This window comes from Diadema antillarum, unplaced genomic scaffold, assembly GCF_040938485.1.
Source record: "Diadema antillarum isolate AM-2024a unplaced genomic scaffold, OU_Dant_1.0 seq00001009_RagTag, whole genome shotgun sequence".
Taxonomy (NCBI): domain Eukaryota; kingdom Metazoa; phylum Echinodermata; class Echinoidea; order Diadematoida; family Diadematidae; genus Diadema; species Diadema antillarum.
Window position 1 is genome coordinate 133,891 of NW_027271845.1, and position 24,166 is coordinate 158,056.

A 24,166-nucleotide genomic window follows, 5' to 3' on the forward strand; every position below is an offset into this window, starting at 1 on the left:
TCTTTAGATTTTGCAAAGTAAATTGGATTTCTACAGGCAGTACACTTCACAACTGTGAATTAAATTCTTTGCAATCCTACAGAACGACATATTATAGCATGAAAATGAAACCTGTTCTCTTTTTCTGAAAGATCAAAAAGTACATCTTTCATTCAAAGTAATTCACCACTACCCATGCTTCATGGGTCACGGCTTGCATGGTGGCCTCACCACATGGGCAAAAATCAGCAAAACACAGCAGTCGACGTCTGTCTTTCATACTGAAAGCAGACTAAAGATTAAAAACTCTTAGAAAATTAACAATCTGTAGTTTACTCCAACAGCACCTGCCAAGAGAGAAACTAGAAAATAACAGTTGGCAGAGAGTTATCCACATCAGGCAGCATCTACATTGCATGTATCTCACGTTAGCCTGAACTGACTTCCTACAGATTATGATAAATTCTGCTCCTATTATTTTCTGTGGTACCAGTCATACAGTTATCACACACAATAGCACGTAAAAGTGAACTATTAATCTCAACTGGTGGGTAGCTCATCTTAATTTCTTTTCACTGTTGCTACTTTGTTTTGATAGTTGTAAATTGTTGGGTTAAGTTCATGGGTTCAGAGAAAACTTTAAGTCTAGCTGCATTAACCAATCACACATAAACATCCCCGAGGTAGATGGTGCTTGCTGTATGATCTTAGCAGAGAGCAGGAGTTCCTTTCCAATGATCATAGTCAGTACACATGTGCATAGGACATCATTAAGTACTGTCCAAATATTTCCAAACAAGACTACAAATCTTTTGGTTTCATTGTCACGAAGTCAAAATCATACTCTTGTGGCAGACCCTCATGTGAATACCGAGTGAAAGGAGAAACCCACTTGAACGGTGGCAGACTCCCCTCAGCCCTCGTCGGCCCATTGATGACATAGCTTGTCTGCTCTGCTGCCATCCACAAATTGGCAACCTGGTGAAATCAAACATTGAATTCTCATTTTACACAACATCCCTCGTCAGTTTGATATTCTGAAATCTTGTAAGTGGTTTCTAAAATGAGGCATTATGATTTCTAGGTTTTGGTGTGAAAAATCACCTATGTAAGAAACAGAAAATCGACTATAAAATCGAGCTAGTCCCTCACAACATTAACTCAGAATACACTCAACCATCAACCTAAAAATATAAGCCTTAGCCTCCATTTCAGGAAAGACATCCAAACTTTAATTACCTGGCATGTGTCTAGGTTGATCCGCAAACATCAGTGCATTACCAGTTGAAAAGTATATGAGTAAATTTTGCCAACTTTTAACTCATCAGAGTTAGGAAGGGAAGATGTGAGACATGTGAGCCTCTTTTCAAGAATGCAGGCACATTTTAAATACATTTCATTGTAACCACAGTCATGCAGACAACACTCACACACTCAGGCAGCTGCACACAACATACTTGTCTACACAGGATATTCTTCCTAATGCATGTAAAATGAAATACAGCACAAAAGACAAGATTGGAAGACATTGTTTACCTTAGTGTCATAGCAACCATCTGGAACAGGCTTGGTCATCAGGTCACCTCTCATGCAGATGCTCTTGGAAGGATCACCCTCAGAGTACGGGTCAGTCTTATACTCTTTGGTCAAGCAAAGCAATACAACGGGAATTTATTGGTAATAGTGGTGCTATCAAATGGCAATACATTATTTGGTGCCTAAAGTAACTGATTTTGAAGACATATTGACTCTATGAATTCACTGTGATTACAGGACAATCTTGAAATATTCTAAATTTTCAACATTTTCATCATTCTTTTATGTAATATTATTTTTTTATACAACCTAGAAATTTTAAAATATTAAAAAAAAGGTGCCAGAGTATTGACAGGATATAACAATTTTTATATCAAAGTATGTAGTTTGACTGAAAATATGACTTATCTTCACTCTCATGCTCACTGAATCTGCATATCAACTTTAAATCAAAATTAGATATAATCAAGAGAGAGCTTCAGCCAAATTCTACTGTTGAAGTAATGATTGCAAACAACTGGTTGAATATGAATCATGTTGACTGGTAACTGGAGGTATGTAAGTCAAGTACACTAAAAATACATTAACAGGTTTTACAACATTAAATGAAAGCAAGATATTATTCAGAGGGGTGAAGGTTCAGGTGTAAGTTTCTTCATTTGTCTCCCTCTACAAATGAAATTTGTTCATATCCTCCAACAATAAGCATAAAAATCACCATTAATCAAGCATTTGTAGCAACAGTGGTCCTCTTTATTGCATTCTACATGATCAAAAGTGAAGTTCATTCCTCACACTTTTGTCAATGTGCTTATAATCAGTCCAGTAAGATATCAAATTAATCTACTTCATTGGTGTATACTTTACTTTTTGATTACCAATGATTACAAGACTGCTCGTAATTTAAGCATTCTTTGATAACATATACTGTATACGCCATATATTTCCCGAGTCTAAATTTTCGTGAATCAGAACTTCCCAACAATTTCATGAGTGGTTAAATTCGCGATCGTAGAGTCCTGTATCGAATGGAGAAATGTATACGCATACATCACACTCGTAGCTTGATCAGAGTCACTATTTTCGTGTGTCTTTAATTCCGCATATAGCACCTGAGTCACAAAATTTGCGAAAATAAAAACCTCGCGAAATATTCGGCGTATACAGTATACAAGTGCTAGCTTACACTGATATACTTAATACATGAACGACCTTTAGCAGTACATGATTTTCTCCACGACAGTTACATTTTTAACCCAGCAGTGATACTATTTGCCTAGACTAAGAAATAATCTCAATCACATGTTTGTTTGTTTGTTTGTTTTTTTGAAGTTATCAAAACTATTTAGACCAAGTGTCATCTCACCATTGAACCTCATGATTTTCTTCATGGAATTCATGTCCACCACCTTGCCTTGGTCCCTGCGGAATATCTTGGCTCTGGGAGCCAGCTGGTAGGATGTGTCTGGACCCTGTTTCTCCACCATGGCAGGATAGCCGCTGATGTTGAAGATCTGCTCGTAGAAGGGAACGTTGTAGGAGGGCCAATAACCTGGCGAGATGTAAGATACAAAATGAACTATTCAGGAATTCTGCTCCTAGGGTGCAATGCATCACCTTCTAGATATTGTTGCAAATCTTGGCTACTTGTAAGAATAGCAGTCCAACATTCACTCCAACTTGCTACTACAGATCACAGGTACTAGCAACAATTTCTCAACATTTTCTCTAAATGTTTGTATGATTGCCTGGTGGTCACAAGCCCAAAGCACAAAACTGTACATTCATTTGACTAATGCAAATACTGTATAGGCTGTTATTTTCGAGAGGGTGTAATTTTTGCAAATTTCGCGAATCACAGTTGGATTGTGAATTTAACAACATGCGAAAAGGTCTCCATGCGCTTGGGTAATAATGCATTTACATTAGCATTGCCATCAATTCGCGAAAACAACATCTTGCAAAAAATGTCTATGACCTCCTCATTCGCGAAAATATCTGTCAATGAAAATAACAGCGTATACAGTAAAGTAGTCATTTTGTTATTCAAATGACTTTTACTTAGTACCTAGCATCTGCAAAGTCATAAAAAGCAGGCATACTGATTTAATTCTACATGGCACATTCCACCATGGACACCTTTCAAATGATACTACTTTCATTTAATAAATCTCATCACGAATACCATGTACTTACCAGCTCTTAGGATATTCGTCTGATCACCTGAGACAACAAGCGTTGGAACTTGCTCAACTACCCACAATGCATCATCCAGGATGGTGGTCTTGGGCACTATCTTTGTTCTGTCAATGATCATGTACTGGTTATTGTATGTACCTATAGATACCACAAAGTGAAGAGGGGGGAAAAAAGATAAAGAGCATCTATCATAGTTACACATAGTCTAAATTGGACTGCTTTGTCTATGAATATGAAAGACCATGAATTAATCCTTTTACAACAAAGAGTATCACTTAACAACTAAAAGTAAATAGATAATCAGACACACAGGCAGTAAAAATAAAGATAGAGAAAGAGAAAGACAGACTGACAGACAGACAGACACAGCACACACATACTTAGAAGCAAACTACAAACTTATGAGCAATGATTCACACAGTCTCAGATGATTTGTGTCAGAGAGTGCCTTTCTTTAAAGAATTGGCCTAACTTTATGTGTCATAATGCTAATATGGACATAGGATTTAAATGAACCACTGTAGATTTAGAGGCAAAGAAATTGTAATTCTTGTATTACGTGAAGCACTGCATGTTACAGAAAAGACTTCATAAGTCTTCTAGAATGTATGGGTCATATACCAGGTAAATGAAAGGAACCAGCCATCTTTCTGTTCAAGTCAGTAGATATCTAGGGACATTGCCTTTGTACCACACTAACATATCTTGGCAGGCTACTTCTGAACAAGTAAATTTGTCTTTTCATTCAAAATGGGAGATCTGTTGACAAATTGAGCCGTGAAATACTCACTGTTTAATAAAGAAACACATGAAGTGAATATAGCTTGTATACTTCTTCTCTGCTACAAGCTAAAGTCTTCTCTGTGAAAACTGTTCCTAAATGGCTGGAAATTTTATTCTTAAACTAACCTCACCTTCGAAAGGTTAAGAGGACCTTCAAAAGTTAAAAGGACTTACCAGAATTGTATCTGGCAACGATCTCTGCCCACTCCTTCCCACTCCTTGCCATCATGTTGGCCACACGGACACGGTGCCATGCAAACAAAGACTGGGGCTGGACGAAGGTGTACAGTGTGCTATTGAAGACATTGTTAGTGGTTTGCAGCATGCTGAGGCCACTGCTCATGATGTAGAAGTCGTCCAGGGATTCCAGGAAGCCTTCAAAGAGTCAACATCTCCAAGATTTACATCCAGTTCATCATCCCCAACATGTAATATGATAGCATAAGTTCACATGGCTGACTGTGCACACACTTAAATGAGGGAAGTTCTATTTCACACATGCAGAATATAATGCAAGCCATGCATTAAAACAGCAAGTCAGTAGACATTTAAGCTGTTATTGGCACAAATTGCCCAATGAAATGAAAACCATCAGCTGCTTGCTGATATTAATTTCTAACCTGGATAGCTGGAGAATGACGTCACTTCTGCTGCATTATGCTGAAAGCTAAGCTTAAAGTGGTAATGCTTGTAGATCCTGAGGGTTGCACTGTACGTAAACCAGCTAGAGTGAGACATGAAGACATCTTCAAACCCTGGAAGCACCTGCCAAACCAATCAACAATTTTTGACACTATACATTCATCTGAACATCAATTGTATAAGTTCATGATACCATACTAAAAAATAATGCTTAACATTGGCATTGGTCCAACAGTCCCAGACCAATAAAGTCACTGTCAGGCCAGTAACTTTTCAGGAATTGCCAAATTTACTGGTCCGACATGACTGGTAAACATAAATGAATATAAATGAATATTAGTGTCGGAGACAGTCGAAAAATAGAATAGGACAAGCAAATTTGGGGTTCAGACAAATAAAAATGGAAAAACTGGTTATCTACTGGTCCGATAGGGACAGGTCAGACCGGTAGGAAAAGTGGAATAATGTGCAGCCCTGCATAAGATAGCAAAATAGCCATAGATAAGCATGCATTGCCTTACCAATTTTACTTTTAAAAGAATGTGTAGTCAAAGAAAGTGGTGTATTACACCAGTGAGAAAATAATACCGAATTTAATACAATTGTTTTGTGTTTGTTTGTTTGTGCCTACTCGTAATATCAACTTTGCTCTATCATTTCTGGCTTCTAGAGAAATATTCAGAGATTCCTTAACCCTAACTTACCTGGGCTATTTAGCGAGCTTGAACATAAAGCCGGATGTAATCTACAAGACTTTTGAGTTAAATTTTCAAAAAACTTGCATTTTCTATTTTAAATTAATTAATTATGCAAATATATGCAAAAAACCTCATTTTCGTCTGTAATTGGCCTTATAAAAGCTTATTATGTTTTTTCAAACTTTTGTTTTTGTTGTTTTTTTCAGCAGAATTTGTCATACACATTTTTTGAAGCATGATTATACTAAAATAAATTGATTTCAGCCGTTAAAATTAAGAATATGAATCTTTATATGAATTAATTGAAAAAACACAATTTGTATTGACTTTGTACACAAAATCACGTTTTTGAGCAATTTGGGGGTTGACGAAAATTTTTTGAAGGGGCGTGGCTTCGGAACGGTATGCCCGGGCGCGACAAATTTGGTCTCAAAAGTTGCGCGAGACTTGAAAGTAAAAGTCAGCGAGCGGCCCGGTCAAAAAATTTTGCACACCGGAATGGTCGCGGAATTCGAGGGGGGGGGGCACCATTATGCCCCCCCCCCCCCCCCCCCCCAGGTAAGTTAGGGTTAATGGGGAGGAGTTGGGCCCCCCTAGGGCCAGCAGGGTGATCATTGTGCCCATTTGCACAAATTGAGATCCTACCTCCCTTGGGATGCTACCTGCCAAGTTTGGTGAAAATCCATCATGGGGTTTTCAAGAAGAAGATGAAAATGTACAGTTAGGCCCATTATGAACCCTCCCCCCTGGCTCCATAGGGGATACCCCAAATCTGCCATGAGCAAACTTGAAACCACATTTATTACTGTACTAATAATTCATAGTCTTAACTTAGTTCTATCACTTCTGGTTCTAGAGAAAAAGATTTTCAAGATTCCTTAATTCAACCCCCCATGGGGGCATGGCACTACCCATCCTACCCCCTAGAGATGCTACCTGCCAAGTTCTGTGAAAATGTAAAAAGTTTATGCATAAAATGCATGATGTACGATGCACAATGTACAAAGGATGCTGGACAGTTATCCATCGCAATATCTCACTAGGCCCTCCACTCAGGTGAGCTGAAAAGGCTTGCTGTATGTGATGCTGCAGGAACTAAGCCACAGTGAAATCAATAGGCCTTGATAGCTTCTTTAGACTTTGTTGTTGTTGTCTCCTTTTTATTTTAGTTTTTTGTTTTGTGTGTGTGTGTGTGTGTTTTTAATCCTTTCCCAAGAGCTCACCTTCACAAGGGCTGAGCAGTGTCCACTGGAGGCCACATATCGGTAGAATTCTTGCTTGGTAACTTTATCAAAGTCTGGCATGAGAGAAGGCATCACAGCCTTGGTCAGGTCCAGTAGATCACCGCATGCATTCAAAACCTGCATGGCCAGGAAGTAATCCCTCGACTGTGGGAACAACAATAGACAAAACCAAACAAAATAAAACAATAATGTTCAAAACCAATCCATTTATCAACTCATCAAAGAAATCAGTAGAACCTACACACAAAATATACTTGCTGCAATAAGATGAAAAACAAGAACATTAAATGATAAACATAATGTGTTGCATAGTAATCTCTCTTATTTGAGGTCTCAATTTGTATCTTTAGTTTCACTGTCATGTGATCTTGGAACTTTAAATCATATAATTCAAGACAATACAATTTTATGACATCATATGATGCCATATAATAATATGATGAAATATCAATTTCACTCTTATGACAATCATAAAGAATCCTGCTAGCAGAGAAAATACTATGAAGTCAAGCTCATCTAATATGATCACATGAGCTTAAATGTTGTGAAATATTCATCATAAACCTATTTCCAGACATGTATGAAGTAGAGAATAAATGCCAAAACTCTCAGAGTTGGTCATCCTGCATACAATTTTCAATATTATGGCAGCCATCATGTCATTACATATCATCCCAACAGACTGATTTCATTTCCCAAATCATCTGTATGTCGAAAGTTAAAAAAAAAGACGACAGCAAACACTGCCCTCGATATCTAATCTACAAATGCTCATTTCATCACAAACAGATAAGAGTAACTTTTCATCAACATTGTTGTCCATAGTGTAAGCACCGAAGTCCATTTGCTGATTACTAAAACTCTGGTCACTGATTTCCTTGTGAGAATGGCTACAAGGGAGTGTACTTTTGCCAACTTTTTGATAAATCATTGAGTAGCAGCAATGTGTTATTTGTTATACAGTGCACTCCTGTTATAATGAACACAGGTATAACGACATTCCGGTTACAACGAAACAAAAATCCAGGTCGCAAAATTATCGGCTCTATGTTTTGTTATCGTTTATTTGTTCAGTTATAACAAAAGTGAGATATAATGAAAGAAATCTGCTGGTTCCGAGAACGTCGTTATGGCGGGAGTCCACTGTACACTCATCTCCCCCCCCCCCCCCCCCCCCCCCCCCCCGCCCCCTCCATGAATATAGGGTGATGAGGACAGTGTCAAATGGAAATTATAGTATCTTCTGGCAAAGGAGTTCAATCTTCAAAATCTGCAACACACAAAATGATGTACAGAAGTCACATGAGGCAAGAAACATTTCTTGAACAAACCTTGTTTGCCACACGATTGGTATTCCCCTTGTAGCCTTCAATGAGACCATCAAACTGGGCAACCACCAGGGCCACGCCCTCCCAAAAGGGGTCATCTTTCATCCTCTCTGCCATCATCTGCCTCATCCAAACATCCTGCTGCTCAAAGAAGGTGACAACCCTGGCCCAAAGCTCTGGATCACCGTCAGACCTGAACATGGTGGAATTGATGTTCTGGATGTTGGCTGAGATTTCTCTATGGTAGAAGGGGGAGGAGAGAGATAAATAGTCATCATAAGTCACAATGCAAAACACTCTCTAACTGGATGCCAGATGGGATATATTAAACAGAGTATTCTAGTGAGAATGGTAAGCCTTGACTTCAAATATATCACTTTTCAATTTTTACAAAGAACAGGATGAAATTTTAGACAAACCAGCAGACATACAGTTGTATAATGGTTTAGTGTGCTTGATCCAAACCCCTCTTGGTTCCCACTGGAAAGCACCAGTGAAAGTCACCAGGTAGTACATCTACTGTCTGTGCAGTCCCCTCAATTTTTTTCAGTTTCAGCTTCAATAAAGTACCGTTACTCTGGCTGTATGAGATGATCAAGACCTAAGTGAGAACTGAACAGTGACTTGCCAGTCTGTGCCTCAGAATTCATATACCCATGTGTTGGATCAGTAAGTAGAGCGGCTGCCTCACAATCGCAAGGTCGTGGGTTCGAACCCCGGCCGCGTCATACCAAAAGACGCTAAAAGATGGGAGTTGCTGCTACCTTGTTTGCCGTTCAACAGTTGAAAAGGTTAGAGCAACGTTGATCTGGTGCTGCTCAGTGGCTGCCGGGCCCACGATCAATTGGGCAAAAAGAATTTCCATTTCGGACAATAAAATTTGGAGTTTATATCCAAAACAATTATTATTATTATCATTTGACATACCACCTCAAATGGTCAAAATCTGCATTTGAAATTCACCCGCCAACACATATCACTGGGATAATTTCCTGCAGACAATTAGACTGTTTTTCTGTACCAAGATGTTGTTGTTACAACACTAACGATGGGTACACCACATCCCCAGTCTTGAGGGTCTTCCTTATGGTAAAAATGTGCAGCAATAGATCAAAAATAGGACAACAACTCTACCAATACTCTTTGAGATTTACATGATGTCAACAGATTAAGAAAATTCTGACTCACTTTGCAGTTAGAGCCCCTTCTAGCATGCCAGCTGCAAACATGGTATCATGGTCTGACAACAGCTTGTTCCCCTGTGAGTAACCAGCAAACAAGTGCAGCTCCCCCCATCCTGTTGTCATGAGAGTGTTGTTGTAGGTGCCATAAGCAACTCCAGTCTTGTCGATGACACCCAGTTTTACTTTGAAGGTGCCGTCCTGCATGTACACAGTCCCGCTGACAATTTCTGTCATTTTCATCAAAAGTTGAATAGAAAACGATGACATTTATGCAGCAATGAATAAAAAATGAAGAGCTACAAATGTAATAAACAAATACGACATCAATTTATTGACACTTAATGTACAATATAATTACACCAGAAGTGGATGAGAATATCATTAAAAAAAATTGTGGTACATCATGTATTTCATTAGATTCTCACGCTTCAGGCATTTATCTCATCCCTGCCTGCCCCTCCTAGCAAGCAGTATTAACATCAAATACAATGTACATATCACATTCATGACTCTCCACTTGCCAAAAATTTTGACCAATTGAACAAGTGGTCATTGGTCACTCGATTAGCTTAGTTATTCCACTATTAAATGATATCACTCAGTAAGATAATATCAGCATAATTACATAAAAACCAAAGTCAGCACATATGATTAAAATGAATACCAATGTCAGCACGTCACTACACTCAGGTGAACATAAGCCATTCCCTTCCCCCTATCATCTATCAAAATGGCAAGTAATTATTGTTTCAACACTGATCCAATATTTTTCACTTAAATTTCTTTCATTTCACTGCTTTCATTTTAAAAATATTTCTCTTCGGGTAAAGTCTTCCTTTGAATACCTTTACAAAAGTGAACTTCAACCTTCTCTATCAATTCTTAACAGGTTTGTGAGGATGCCCTGGGTTCAGGGTCCTTCTGGTGGGTGATTGAAGGTAGTACAGGACACTGAAGACTTACCTGCCTCAGCACCTTTCATGAGCAAGGTCCATGAGAGAACACAGATAATTAGCATGACAGGAGACCTCTGACACCAGGACTGGGAAGCCATTGTTATCATGTGGTGTGTTCTGGCTGCAAAACAATACAATAACGAATAATATCACTTGTATCATACAGCTTATTCATACTTTTTTTTTTCAATAAGCATGGACTTAAATATTACTGGATGAGAAGACTACGACACTGTGATGACATGTATGGAAAACAATACAAAGGAATAAAAGCTCTGTAGTCTAGTGGATATGACGCCCGTCTAGTAATCAGGAGGCCATTGGGTTGACTGACCAGCTGCAGATCAATACAATAGTGCACAATATGTCTTGTATTATACAGCTTAGACATGAGAAGACTATAACACCTTGTGATGTCATGTATGGAAAACAATATTAAAGAACTGAAGCTCCATAGTCTAGTGGATACAACACCTGTCTAGTAATCAGAAGGTCATTGGTTTCAGTCTAATCCAATTCCCTTGATTTATTTTTAATCAATGCTACATTGCACAACTAAAACACTACATAATATGCATTTATTTATGTCTGGGAAGGGCAATTTGTCAATCAGTTGCAATAAAATCAATTTGATGCAAGAATTTGCAAACTTGAACAAACTTTTAGGACTTGGTTTAATACAGTTTGTATACCTTTACCTGCTGGGCCCCTCTCATCTTTTGTGATTCCCTAAACTCAAGTGATTAACGTACTGTGGCTAATTGATCCTCTTTGAGCAGCTAACCTTTAGTAATCTGTTCAAGGTAATAACCCTGACAAGAAAACTGTGTGAGATATCACGTACAGAAACAGGCTTGTTGTGGCCAAAAATACACCAATGGATAAGCATGCTACACATTGTACTTAAAATAGTACGGTATCAAATATGAGCTTTGTATGTTAACATAAATGTGAGTGAATGGCTGAAGTTATGTCAAAATTAGAAATGAAAGTCTGCAATATCTAAAGTTTGTACATGTTGCATGTCTCAAATTAAACTGACAAAAATTCACATTTTTGCTCAATGATTTTATTACCAAATACATTAGCTGCTATGTTCAAAAGGATTTAACTTTCACAAATTTCCCAAATCCACGATGGACCCTCTTGCAAATTTAACAACATAGTGAAACTGTTGGTGCACTTACAAGTAGGTTAGCCTTGGTGTCCATTTGTGAAAACAGCATCTTACAAAAATGTCTGTGACCTCCTCATTTACCAAAATATGTGAAAATAACAGCTTCTATGAATTACGAATCATTCAGCATACTGTTGTAATTTTTTAAAATGTTCTGTCAATGTCAAATTGTAAACTACTACAGCTTGAAAAGATGCTGAGCACTACACTTTGGTATCATCAATTTATAATGGTACATGCACAAGGCATCACCCACTTGGCTCCACTTAGTTTCTCATCTCAATAACCCAGGGTTAAACTTTGAACCTTAACAATAAGTACATACAGTTGTACTTCTGCAAACGATACCAAACCTTGTGAATACATGGAAAATGTGGGTAGTTGCATAGTTATAAAGCCCCGCGTCTACAGACTTTTCAGTACAGCCCAGTCAACAAAAGCTCATTCGGTTAAAGTTTGAATATGGTTCATCAAATCAAAGGTGAGGTCATAAATCAAAATCCAACAGGCTGTTGATAGAAATTTTCATGGCGTAAGTAACAATGCCATTGTTGCAATCATTGTGGCAATGCAGCATATCAGTAACTAAAGGACAGGCTTGCCAAATCATACAAATACAGTGAGGTTCAAAATATGATATGCTAAAAATATTGCGTCCAATTGCCACCATTCAAATATCATTTTAGTATAAGTAACCATAATGAGAAATAACAATTTCTTTATTGCAACTCATTACTGATTGACAAATCGCCCTACATCAACATAAATGAGCACTGAATTGATCAGTGTTTTAGTAGTAGCCATGATAAAAGAAATCATGGGTGTATGTACTCGAGCAGGATGGAAGAATTTCATGAATTCGAAAAATTGCTTAATTTACTTACAAACTGATATACAATGTAAACATATTTTCAAGGATGTTTGCTGTGTAGTATTACTAGTATACTATTATTTTTTTTCAATGTTGTGTGCAAGGGAGAGGAGGGGAAGAACTACAATAAAATATCCTGTCATGATCATGCTCACCATGACTGGTAATCTAAATTTGATTTTCTCTAAATAATGAATGATGTGAGATTTCCTATTTGGGTAATGCTGGCTACAGTGACACAACGTTTTCTCATTGGACAGCAACAATTGCTTTGGTCTTATTTTCTCCAAGGACAAAGGGCTAGGATTAGGGTTGTGATAGAGTTTTAGTTAAATTGATGAGAGGATTAGGAGTAGGATTAGGCTATCAATTCATATTTGTAGGCAGAATTTTTGTTTTGCTTAGTGTGCAGATAATTAATGGAAGCAATCGACGCAGGAGCAAATGTCATGGAACCACTCATTACAAACTACGCAGGCAAGTTTCATGGAGGACAAGAGAAACCCTTCAATACCCATACGTCACTGACTGGTGGTAGCAATGCATCCTGATCAGTAATGTTCGAATTAGCTAAACTTACTGTAGATACCGGTACTTGAATTACAGCCTATGACGATGTCCAGTCAGTCAGAGGGCCATTCAACAGATCCTATCCTGAGCCTGAAGAGTTCAATGTGATATATCCACAGGGTGGTCAATTCATGCTATCTGGGTTAAATTTATTATGCTTCTGTGTTCACTGATCATTGAGCTTACATTGGAAGGTGTTAAAGGCTATTGTAAGAATTCTGCTCTCTGGCGGAAAGAGTTCAACCCCTTACTAGTGCAATACCTTCCTTTCTATGCCACTTAAACTTATGACCATGAGTAACTTGATCATGATAACAAAGAGAACAGCTGGATCAAAATCTTTCATATCATGCAAACCCTTCAAGACTTGAATCATCTCTGCATGCTAAATGTCTATATATTCTAAGGATGGAATCCCAAAGACTTGAGTCTCTCAGAATATGACAATTATTAACTTTAGATACCAACTTGGTTGCTCTCCTCTGAACCAACTCAAGTTTTTGTTTTTGTGCACTTTGCATTACTCAAGTTAATTCCAGACACAAAAATAGTTTACGAGCAGTCTTACTAAATTTACAGTTAGACAAACACTTCCTTAGTCAGGTGAGTAAAAGTCCTTTTGATCAGACAAGTACTTTATTTGATTTTGCAATGACTTTGTGCACATGAAGAGTAAAATTGAGGTTACAGAAGAAAACACAACCAAAGATCCTTTTCCTCTTTGACTGTCTGAGTAACCTTGGGACTATCATTCTTATCATCTGAATGCATCTGGTATTAATTGATGCCGAGGGTTTTTAGGACCATTTTGAGTTTGAGCTGCCATACAATGTATCTGTGACCAGTCTTCCAGCTTGTGGATGGTTTGTTGCAGTAACTGTGCATTTGGCATCATTTGCACACAGTCTCACGTAACATTATGTACATTCAACATCATCTGCATTCACATTATACAAACAATGCTGGGCCTGGGTCACTCCCCTGTGGAACACCAGTGCTACTGACTGGCCTCCATGAAGAAGCCTCACCACGGACAATAATGACCCTTTGCATCTTGTTATCAGAGAGAAAACCCTAAATCCAGCTCAATACACTGCCATTAACCCGTTGAGGATGAGTCCCCAGTATACTCGGGCAAGCATCTATGGGAATTGAATGCATGTTGTAGCAAAATCACACCGTCCTCAACGGGTTAATGCCAAGGTGTTCTATTTTGGAGAAGCCTTGCATGGGGGGGGGGGGGGGGGGGCACAGTCAAAAGCCCTTGAGAAGTCTAGGTAAAGTACATTAAAACTGTCACCATTGTCAAGACTCAAGACCACATATCCATGCAATTAAGGAAGAGAAGAGAACAAGAATATTTGAAACAAAAACTAAATGTATACTGTACATCACTAAATAGATCATTATTGTCAAGAGGCTTCATGATATGATCACAAATAATGGATTCCATAGTCTTAAAAAACATATGATGTCAGACTGTTAGGTCTGTAGTTACCAGGATCAGATGTACTCCCTTTCTTACAAATTGGTATTACATTACTGGTCATTAGCGTTCTTCCAATCAAATGACAAAATGACAGTTTTCAATGATTGTAAAAATATAAGCTGCAGAGGAATTGCAATTTCCCTTCTAGCTTCTTCCAGGAATTTAGGATGAAGACCGGTACCAACAGGGACTTGGGCTTTTCCCTTTTTGAGATTATCAAGTTTCTCTGCAATAGTGAGTGTGATGTTGATGTCAGACAAAATCAAAATTGGTAAAGATCTATAGAATATCTACATGTGCTACGGGTACATATCAAGTATACTTCTTAACTAGTATTTATACCGGACAGCATGGTAATTTCGGACGCGCACATTTTTGTGTAGACATTCAATACGTGTCCATTCTAGTCTGCGGCAGTCTGCTTTCTCAATAAGAAATGTAAATAATTTGACTGCACTACCCAACTTAAGGAAGTCATCAACGCTACGTACCACCATAAACCAATTCGTTCCCTAGAAAGATACTGGAGAAATAATCCAATCAAGTATGAACCCTACCTGAGATGGGACAGAACTGTAATGAGGGACAAATAAACTTTACTTCCACTATATCCAGTCTCTACACCCAAGTTAACTACAAGCAGCCGCTGTTGCAAAGTAACATGTGTTAAGTTTAATAGTTTTTCTAGCGATGAATTGATGTAACAAAACAGAAATGCACACTAATAGACTCTACGCTAACATGTAATCATATCTAAACTTAGTAAAGTTAGTTCTAGTTTGTACTACAGTACTAGTACTAAGAGGAATACTAGTCTACCATCTAGTCTTGTTACATTGTAAAATTAACATCGCATTGGCGGATTGAAATAAGCCAGACCAGACGTAAAATTGTTAAAAACAGATGTTAGACGTCAAGTGGTCTAAAGTTACTAATACTATTAGTATTAACATGGTCTAAAATTATGCCAACAACGCGCCCTTACAAAGTTTGACAGGCGTTGTTAGTCTGAGAGCTGGCTGCTGGTCAATTTACCCCATCAAGCCCAAAAGGTTTGACCCCTCAGAGTTGCTGGGGCCACCCTCCTCATTAAAAAAATGCCCGTCAGCCTGGTCCCTGAGGGCGGGTTCGGCCCCCAGGGACCCCCCAAAAAGGCCCTCCGGCGGGTGTAATTTACCCCATGGAGCCCATGGACCAAACTTGGCCTATATGAATGTCCTATGGGTGTACATAATCAAAATATAAAAACTGACAAAATATCTGGTCGGGAAAGGGGTTGCCAGACCGCTTGTTTGCAGGCATAAAACCTTGTTTTTGGTCAAGGAGTCTGCGCCAAGACTACACTGTCCCATAGGCCCTGTACTGTAGCGTCTCCCAACAGGCTGACAGACAGTGCCAGTTAGTGTATGTAGTAGTCTTGGCGCAGACTCCTTTACGCCCAACAAGGGTTATTGCCTGCAAACTACCCGTTATACCCTGGGACCCAGGGTAGTTTGCATGCATAAATTGACCACACACACACCCACCCCCCCCCCCCCCACACATACACACATACACACACACACACACACGCACACACACACATACAACTATGTTTACACATGACTCTATGTACAACTGTATATACCATAACACTAAACATGTTACAATTAAAGGACAAGTTCACCTTCATAAACATAAGGATTGAGAGAATGTAGCAATATTAGCAGAACACATCATTGAAAGTTTGAGGAAAATCGGACAATCCGTTCAAAAGTTATGCATTTTTGAAGTTTTTGTGCAGTAACCGCTGGATGAGAAGACTACTGCAATGTGTGAATAACTTAGATGTCACATGCGTACAACAATATAAGGAAAATATAAAGAGAATTTCACAAAATTTCATCTTTTGAAAAAAGTACACATTCCCCCGACTCGTTATCGACAAATGTTATGGGTAATATCATTCCCCCTGCCTTTAGAAAGAGGCAAGTCAAGTGCTCTTTTATTATGCGAAAAAAGTGAAAATATGTTGAATTTTCTTTACATTTTCTTTATACTGTTGTACGCATATGACTCACAAGCTGTAGTAGTCTCCTCATCCAGCGGTTCCAACACAAAAATTTTAAAAATTCATAACTTTTGCATCGATTGTCCAATTTTCCTCAAACTTTCACTGATGTGTTCTACTAATATTGTTGCATTCTCTCAATCCTTATGTTTATGAAGGTGAACTTGTCCTTAAATAGGTTTCTCATTAATGCAGCCATAATACCTAAATGTCAAACCTATAAGATGTTCATACCTTTTGAATGTTTTACATGGATACTATCAATACACCTTTAAGGAACACTGAAGAAATTTGAAATTTGTGTGAAGTTGTATTATGTTTTATTGGCCACACAGCCTACTCTTTCTGTATGATGTATTCACCTTATGAGACTCAAATAGAGCTTTTCAGAAAATGCTGAAAAACCTTTGTTGTGAGTAAACTTCAGTTTAAGACCAACCACAACAGTGCTAAAGGCCAGTTGTATAACACATTTAAGTAAACATTTTCATCAACCGTGCATTAAACATAACTCTAATAAAGTTTATGTCAACAAGTGGGATGTAGCTTGGATTACTTCTTTTTCTCCTGCTTGATATCCTCTTTTAGATACAAATAACAAGTCTCAATCCTAATATAAGATTCCTTTGAAAACCTCAAACTAATAACTTTTTGTGTTTTTGGCTGATAAAAACCACCCTTTGATGTATAAAATAGGCAAGGATTACAGCATCCATGCCAACATTTCCTTTATTTGACTCTAATAAATTCCAAATCAGAATAAACTGCATAACATAAGGAAGGAGCTTAATGGTTTTGGAAATGATATTGATCAATTTTCTTACTCAGTAGTGCATGTCACCTCATAGTTTTGGACAAATATCTGCATATCTATAATACTAATGAACATGTAATTACGGTGTTCTATATACATGTATTTCTTCCTTGGAACCTCAAATAAGAAGCTTCACAATAGAATGCTAACTTTCTGTAATGGAAATAAACAGGCCAAGAGCATTTACTTTGATCTTGTGTTCTCTTCATCTCTTCAGCGCTTTTTTTTTTTTTTTTGTGGTCATCTTCTTATTTCTGGAGATATATTTTATTTATAATAGTTCCCAGCCCCACACAAATGGTGTCACATACTGCAAACACTGCCAATGACCGTGACCAGTACACACCAAGTTGAAACATAATAGCTCTCTTTTTATATAGCATATAGGCTGAAAGTATTAACTTGGTCTTGTGGTCTCTTTATATCAGCAGTTTTGTCAACTCCTTATTTCTGGAGATACACTGTACTTCATCTTCAGTTCCCCAGCCCCACACAAACAAAACTCAACCTACGGTGTCACACACTGCAAAGAGCGCATCATAGTATATGATTGCCGTTAACCCGGGACATATACACACAACGTGAAACATAAAATTACCAGCTAATTGAAATGTTAGCTTAATTTCTTTTCTTTAACAATAGCATGCACGTTGAGAGCATTTACATGTTGTGTTCTCTTTTATATTAGAATTTTTGTCAACTCCTCATTGAGATACTTTGTCTACCCCCCTCCCCCCCCCCCCCCAAAAAAAAAAGATAATACTTCCAGGGTGTCACATACCATCTACAGTTACAATGCATGTCCTAGTTCATATTTATGATTTAGTTGCCATTCAAAACCATGGCAATTACACATCAAACCATGCATCACACTCTATGGAAGACTAAAGCTTACATAAATTACGTATAATGTAGGCCTATAATAAGCATTGCACATGTTTCAGTTGCAGTCTTATGATTCCTGAACTGACCAGTATTTGGCATGAATTTATTTCATATAATATAAAACATAATTTCACATTTTAGTCTATCATACAGTATAATGCATGATTTGAGAAATTGAAGTCTACTCACAGCAAAGGGTTTATTTCAGCATTTTCCCAATATATATATATATATATATATATATATATATTTGTCTTATATGGTGGATACATAATAAAGGGTAAGCAGGTTGTGTGGCCAGTAAAACAGAATACAATTTCACACAAATTTCAAAATCTCTTCAGTGTTCCTGCTTGAAGGTTCACTGATAGTATCGATGTAAAACATTCAAAAGTTATGAACATAATAATTATAGGTATGTGCAAGGTATCATGGCTGTATGGAGAAACCACTGGTCATGTTTTGTGTTACGCCTTATGGTATTCTTAGTATACATAGAGTCATGTGTGAATGTGTGTGTGTGTGTGTGTGTGTGTGTGTGTGTGCGTGTGTGTGTGGGTGTGTGTGTGGGTGTGGGTGTGTGTGTGGTCAATTTGTGCATGCAAACTACCCTGGGTCCCAGGGTATAACGGGTAGTTTGCAGGCACAAACCCTTGTTGGGCGTAAAGGAGTCTGCGCCAAGACTACTACATGCACTAACTGGCATTATACAACACCTCAGAATGATGTCGAATTGTGATTGGCCAAGAACATGTCACATGACATTCAATAGAAAATACCTATCAAACTCATTGAGAGTGACAGCCATACAATAGGCCCCTGGCATGGGCCTATAGCACGGCTCGAAGGTACTATAGCACGGCTTCGCGGGGGGCTACTAATGCATGGCCACTCACAGAGTTCTGTGGCTCACACCCGTAGCAAAGCGCCAGCAAACTACATTGTACGTGCTAGCCGGCTGCGCTGCGCTGCCGGTAAGTCTCACAGACCAGGCGCGGCGGAGTACTGCAACGTTAACGTGTACGCGCAGTTACTTTACCGAGCTAGTTGCATGTATCGCGGCCTGTATACACCTAGCGGTACTGCTGTGTTTTTACTTTTGACTCTGATCTGCTACGTGGACCACAGTGATCCCAACATCAAGACTTCATTTCAAGTTGAGAAACCGTAATTTGATTATTTTTCTGTGTTTTTACACAAAATCATTTTTGGAAATAGACAAAGTCTAGACCTACTACTAGATCTACCGACATCTCAGATCGACCTAACAGCCAGGCCTAACTCGATCTAACGTTAGCGTAGAATGGGTATAAGACCCTGCGGAGTTCGTGATTCCTGTGACTGTGTGGTCGAATCATGACGAGTGTTTGAAAGCAGTACACAGGGTGATTTACAATTCTCTGCCTAATTGTTACATTTATTTTTGGGCCTTCCTGAGTTGGCGGTCACTAATTTTGTATTGTGATTGTGGACAAGGTGTTGTATAAAACGAATAATTTATGATTTTGTTCGTGCATTGGGGCACGTAATACCGCACTCGGCGCGAGATTCGCCACTGGTCTATTCAACGCGGCGCTACGCGCCTTGTTGAATAGACCAGTGGCTCATCTCGCGCCTCGTGCGATATTCGTGCCCTATGCACTCACAACTCATAAATTATTCGTATACTGTCCGTCAGCCTGTTGGGAGACGCTACAGTACAGGGCCTATGGGACAGTGTAGTCTTGGCGCAGACTCCTTGACCAAAAACAAGGTTTTATGCCTGCAAACAAGCGGTCTGGCAACCCCTTTCCCGACCAGATATTTTGTCAGTTTTTATATTTTGATTATGTACACCCACAGGACATTCATATAGGCCAAGTTTGGTCCATGGGCTCCATGGGGTAAATTACACCCGCCGGAGGGCCTTTTTGGGGGGTCCCTGGGGGCCGAACCCGCCCTCAGGGACCAGGCTGACGGGCATTTTTTTAATGAGGAGGGTGGCCCCAGCAACTCTGAGGGGTCAAACCTTATGGGCTTGATGGGGTAAATTGACCAGCAGCCAGCTCTCAGACTATGTGTGGTGGTTTTAGGTCCTACCACTGCACTGTCAGCTACTACTACACTGATTACTAGTAATTATTTAGCTTACGCATCGATTCTCCTTTGTGATCTTGACACCTCTAAAAGTTTATTTCTTTTCCTGCCAGGGGAGAACGAATAAATCAGGGCCTAGGTACCTACCAGGCAAGGATGAATTTAATCAGGCCGCGGCAAGCGGCCGACGTTGAACTGAGAGTGAGATGAGAACGTCGATGACAAAGCGTAAAGGGATGGCGGCAGGAACGTTTTATTGCATTCAGATACAGTGTGGCTGGTTCATCCTACCGCTACATAATACTTGGACAGTAAATAGGCCTATTGTTATGAGAAGACTTCAATCGTCACCGATGCATCACGCGGATCCGGACCTCTTTCCGACTGACCCCTACGTAACATGCCATTACGGAATCACCTGACAGTCAGTCATGATGTCACATGACCATAACACAATGGACGCAGTGCGTGCGTTTAGGCTGCGTTCACACAGAAGTACGTACTAAAAAAAAAAGGTGTATATTCGGGGCTCGTTTTCGAGGGCACGCGAATATAGCTTGAATCGAACGATAGGATTTCCTCACACCGGTTCACATTAGGAGGGCACTATTCAATTCAATTTATTTGTTCAATTCCACCAAGAAAACAAATAACAGAAATTGTAATACCTCGGTATTGGGTGAAGACAAGAAATCAATGATTACACAAACATGACAGATAGCTAAAAAGATATACTAGTACATGAGATGGAAAAGATAGGAGTCCTGCTGAGAAGCAAAGCTTGTAAATTGCAGAAACTCCTATTTACAGATACAAAACAAAAAATAAAAAAACACCAGATACACAAGACTGGAAAATTCAGCCTGAAAACTATGTACAATTTATACATACAATATGCGAAAATGAAATGATAATTGGGGGGGGGGGGGAGAGAAAGCACACTAACGGATGTTAAAAGAAAAAAAATGTATTTAAACAGAATAAGGGATTGAATAATGGGAAGAAGAAAAAAAAATAACTTGGACTTGGACACACAGTAACAGGGACAAGAGTAAAGAGGGTGAATAAATAAAGGCAATGACTTACAAGATATCCAGTGCTTAACTAAGATGTAGCTCAGCATTAATCAATGAAAAAAAAAAGTAAAACCAATAAAGCAAATTATATCAAAAAGCCTACATATATCTAATTATTCATAAAGATGTGAATTTAACACTCAGGCCTATTTAAAGATTACAATTTATGGAACTTTATCAACAATGGAAACACATGTATGTATTCCCTCTGACAAATTTCAGAGTGTAAAAAGTAAAAAAATAAAAAAAAAATATACAGGTTCAAATTTCAATACACAGAAGCAAGGTCAAAATATTTGACACAAGTTGTATGTCACACAAAAATCTTTTGTACAGTAGGACCTCAGTAAACAACTATTTGAAAAAGGTCCCAATTGCTATTCATAAAACAGACTCACATTATGCACAAAAATGTATATTTATAACTATGAAAGTTATTTCATCTGAAGTACAGTAATACAAAAAAAAAAAACACATCAGGATTCATTGTATCTGTCAAGAAGGTAAGAAAAGATTCAAAAGTGCCGAATAGCTGCGAATAGTATAGCAAAGTGGGAATCGAGCTTGTTCGATTTTCTTGCAGCGTATACCGTCTCTCGTTTATGAAATAATGACAATTTTGGTCTGGATTTGCCCTTTAGCAAAAATAAGCATGTAGACTGACATTCTGATGCAGTTTAGAAATTGTTAATAACATTTGCTGGAATGTAGGAGGAAGAAATCCTCACTGCATGAGATGGTGAGTTGACGGTGCGGGTGATGGTGTACAGTACTCGGTGCCCGAATAGCGAATAGCGAATAGCGAATAGCGAATAGCGAATAGCGAATACTTCTATGTGAACGCAGCCTTGGTGATGCCGGATTCTGGTACAGTACCATCAAGGAGCTTGTGTAATAGCTCCTTACCTTGGTACCATATTAGAGCTGTGAATACAGCTCTATAACCGTGAATATTTTAGGTCCCGCCCCCTCCCCCCCCCCCCCCCCCCCCCCCCCCCCTCCCCCACTCGGGTGGTCATTTGTATCGAATGTGCGTTCCTGATTTTTCGGGGCTCAGCTCGGGAAAAAAATCCCCGAAAATTACTTAATAGAGGGTCTTTTATCATTTCCCCCCGAAATAGCTCTTGTAGTCTTATATAGTATAGGGGTAGTGAGTACTAAGTTTAAATCTCCCCGAAGCAATCTTGAAATAGCTATAGATTCCGAAAAAAAAAGAAGAAAAAAATCTGAAACACGGCCGCATGCATGTTTTGCTGGGAAGTATGCCAAGCTTTAGCTGGCCTTCTTTTCGTAGAATGAGGATCTGTCTTTACGTGTCTGGTGATCCTCACCCACTAACCCCCCCCCCCCCCCATCACTTTTATTAATGATTTTGCATACAATACCACATGCAAACAATACAAGAAGGATTATACATTGCGCCCTTCCGGAAAAACAAAATAGGATATTTTAAGAACATGCCTTATGATAATAAATCATTCCCAATAAAACAGTGCTAGTCGATTGTTCTACCATATCAAAACAGCGATTGCAAAAACATGCACCAATAAAGATCTTCATATCAGTGTATATAAACCAGACGTAAATAATTGGCACTCACATACACTCACAGTGTTGTGTGATAAAGATGAAAATTATAAAGACTTGGCGAGTTTGTCCATTTCGTTTTAAATTAATCTTTTGAATATGATCGAACAGACACAGAGAAAATTTATGCGTATCGCATTCCGTAACACAAATTGTCGACATATACATTGCAACGGGAATAAATATGAGACGCCACTTTATACTTCGTATTTTCCTGTTTAAGATGTGATGCTACGTTTTCGAAGTCTTTCTTTTTTCTTTTATTTTACAGGAAAATGATACAATACACAGGTACAAAATTTGTAGGCACATTTGATACCTATAATCACTATTATGCGAATAAACTTCAATTTATAGTTTCAAATATATTGTGGTAAAATCATGAGGAACGTACACAAAATCGGCCACATAATGCGAGAAAATGAGGTGATGATGTAACTGCATATACAAAGATATCATACTTTTTGTCGACGAATTTGCACCTATAAATGAAGCATAACTATAGCATAACTACTAAGTTAAAAGGCAGGCTATAATTCTTGAATAATCTTTAAAAGAATATGAAACTTAACTGTATATTTATTATCTGAATAGTTTACTTGTAAAAGTGCGTAAATCCATTCTTTATCATTATTATTATTTGGTATAGATAGTTCTTCAAATGCCCAGATAGACATTCACCATGTGCATTAAATTAACTATAATTTATAATGTATAATAGTAATGGATATAGGCGCCATTGAAAGAAGAGCGGGTTTTTTATTTTTTTATTTAGGTCCCTTGAAATTTCATATCAATTTTCAACAAACTTCCTGAACTGTTTCCATGGGAGCTAATGGACTATAGTCAGTTTATAGGAAGTTATCCTAATTGACTAAAGCGAAGCCACTAATTAGCTTTTGGACCAATACAAGATAAACACACAACCAGCTGAGCACGTCTGTGTAAGGATTTGTAATGAAATTACATGTTATGTACTACATCAACCCTGTCAAAGAGGGGTCATCCCACTAGACCGACAC

The 24,166-nt window shown here is 38.5% G+C and overlaps 1 protein-coding gene across 1 annotated transcript; it reads right to left on the bottom strand.

Moving 5' to 3' along the window:
* Positions 1-191: 191 nt before the first annotated feature.
* LOC139742618 (phospholipase B-like 1) lies at positions 192-20,871 on the bottom strand. Its single transcript, XM_071653142.1, has 11 exons — positions 20,629-20,871; positions 10,557-10,670; positions 9,598-9,820; positions 8,413-8,647; positions 7,061-7,225; positions 5,118-5,262; positions 4,672-4,872; positions 3,712-3,852; positions 2,882-3,067; positions 1,516-1,619; positions 192-957 (listed from the first exon to the last, which is right to left on the bottom strand). Exons 2-11 carry the CDS (start codon positions 10,654-10,656, stop codon positions 781-783), a joined length of 1,677 nt encoding a protein of 558 aa, XP_071509243.1. The 5' UTR covers positions 10,657-10,670; positions 20,629-20,871; the 3' UTR covers positions 192-780.
* Positions 20,872-24,166: the final 3,295 nt, after the last annotated feature.

What these genes read in the sequence shown, in the direction of transcription:
- LOC139742618 (XM_071653142.1), bottom strand. Translation starts at nt 10,656, where the DNA reads ATGATAACAATGGCTTCCCAGTCCTGGTGTCAGAGGTCTCCTGTCATG. An exon ending in GTCATTCTCCAGCTATCCAG is followed by an intron (nt 4,873 to 5,117) that starts GTTAGAAATTAA and finishes GACTCTTTGAAG; the next exon opens with GCTTCCTGGAATCCCTGGAC. An exon ending in CGTTGCCAGATACAATTCTG is followed by an intron (nt 3,853 to 4,671) that starts GTAAGTCCTTTT and finishes TGGTATCTATAG; the next exon opens with GTACATACAATAACCAGTAC.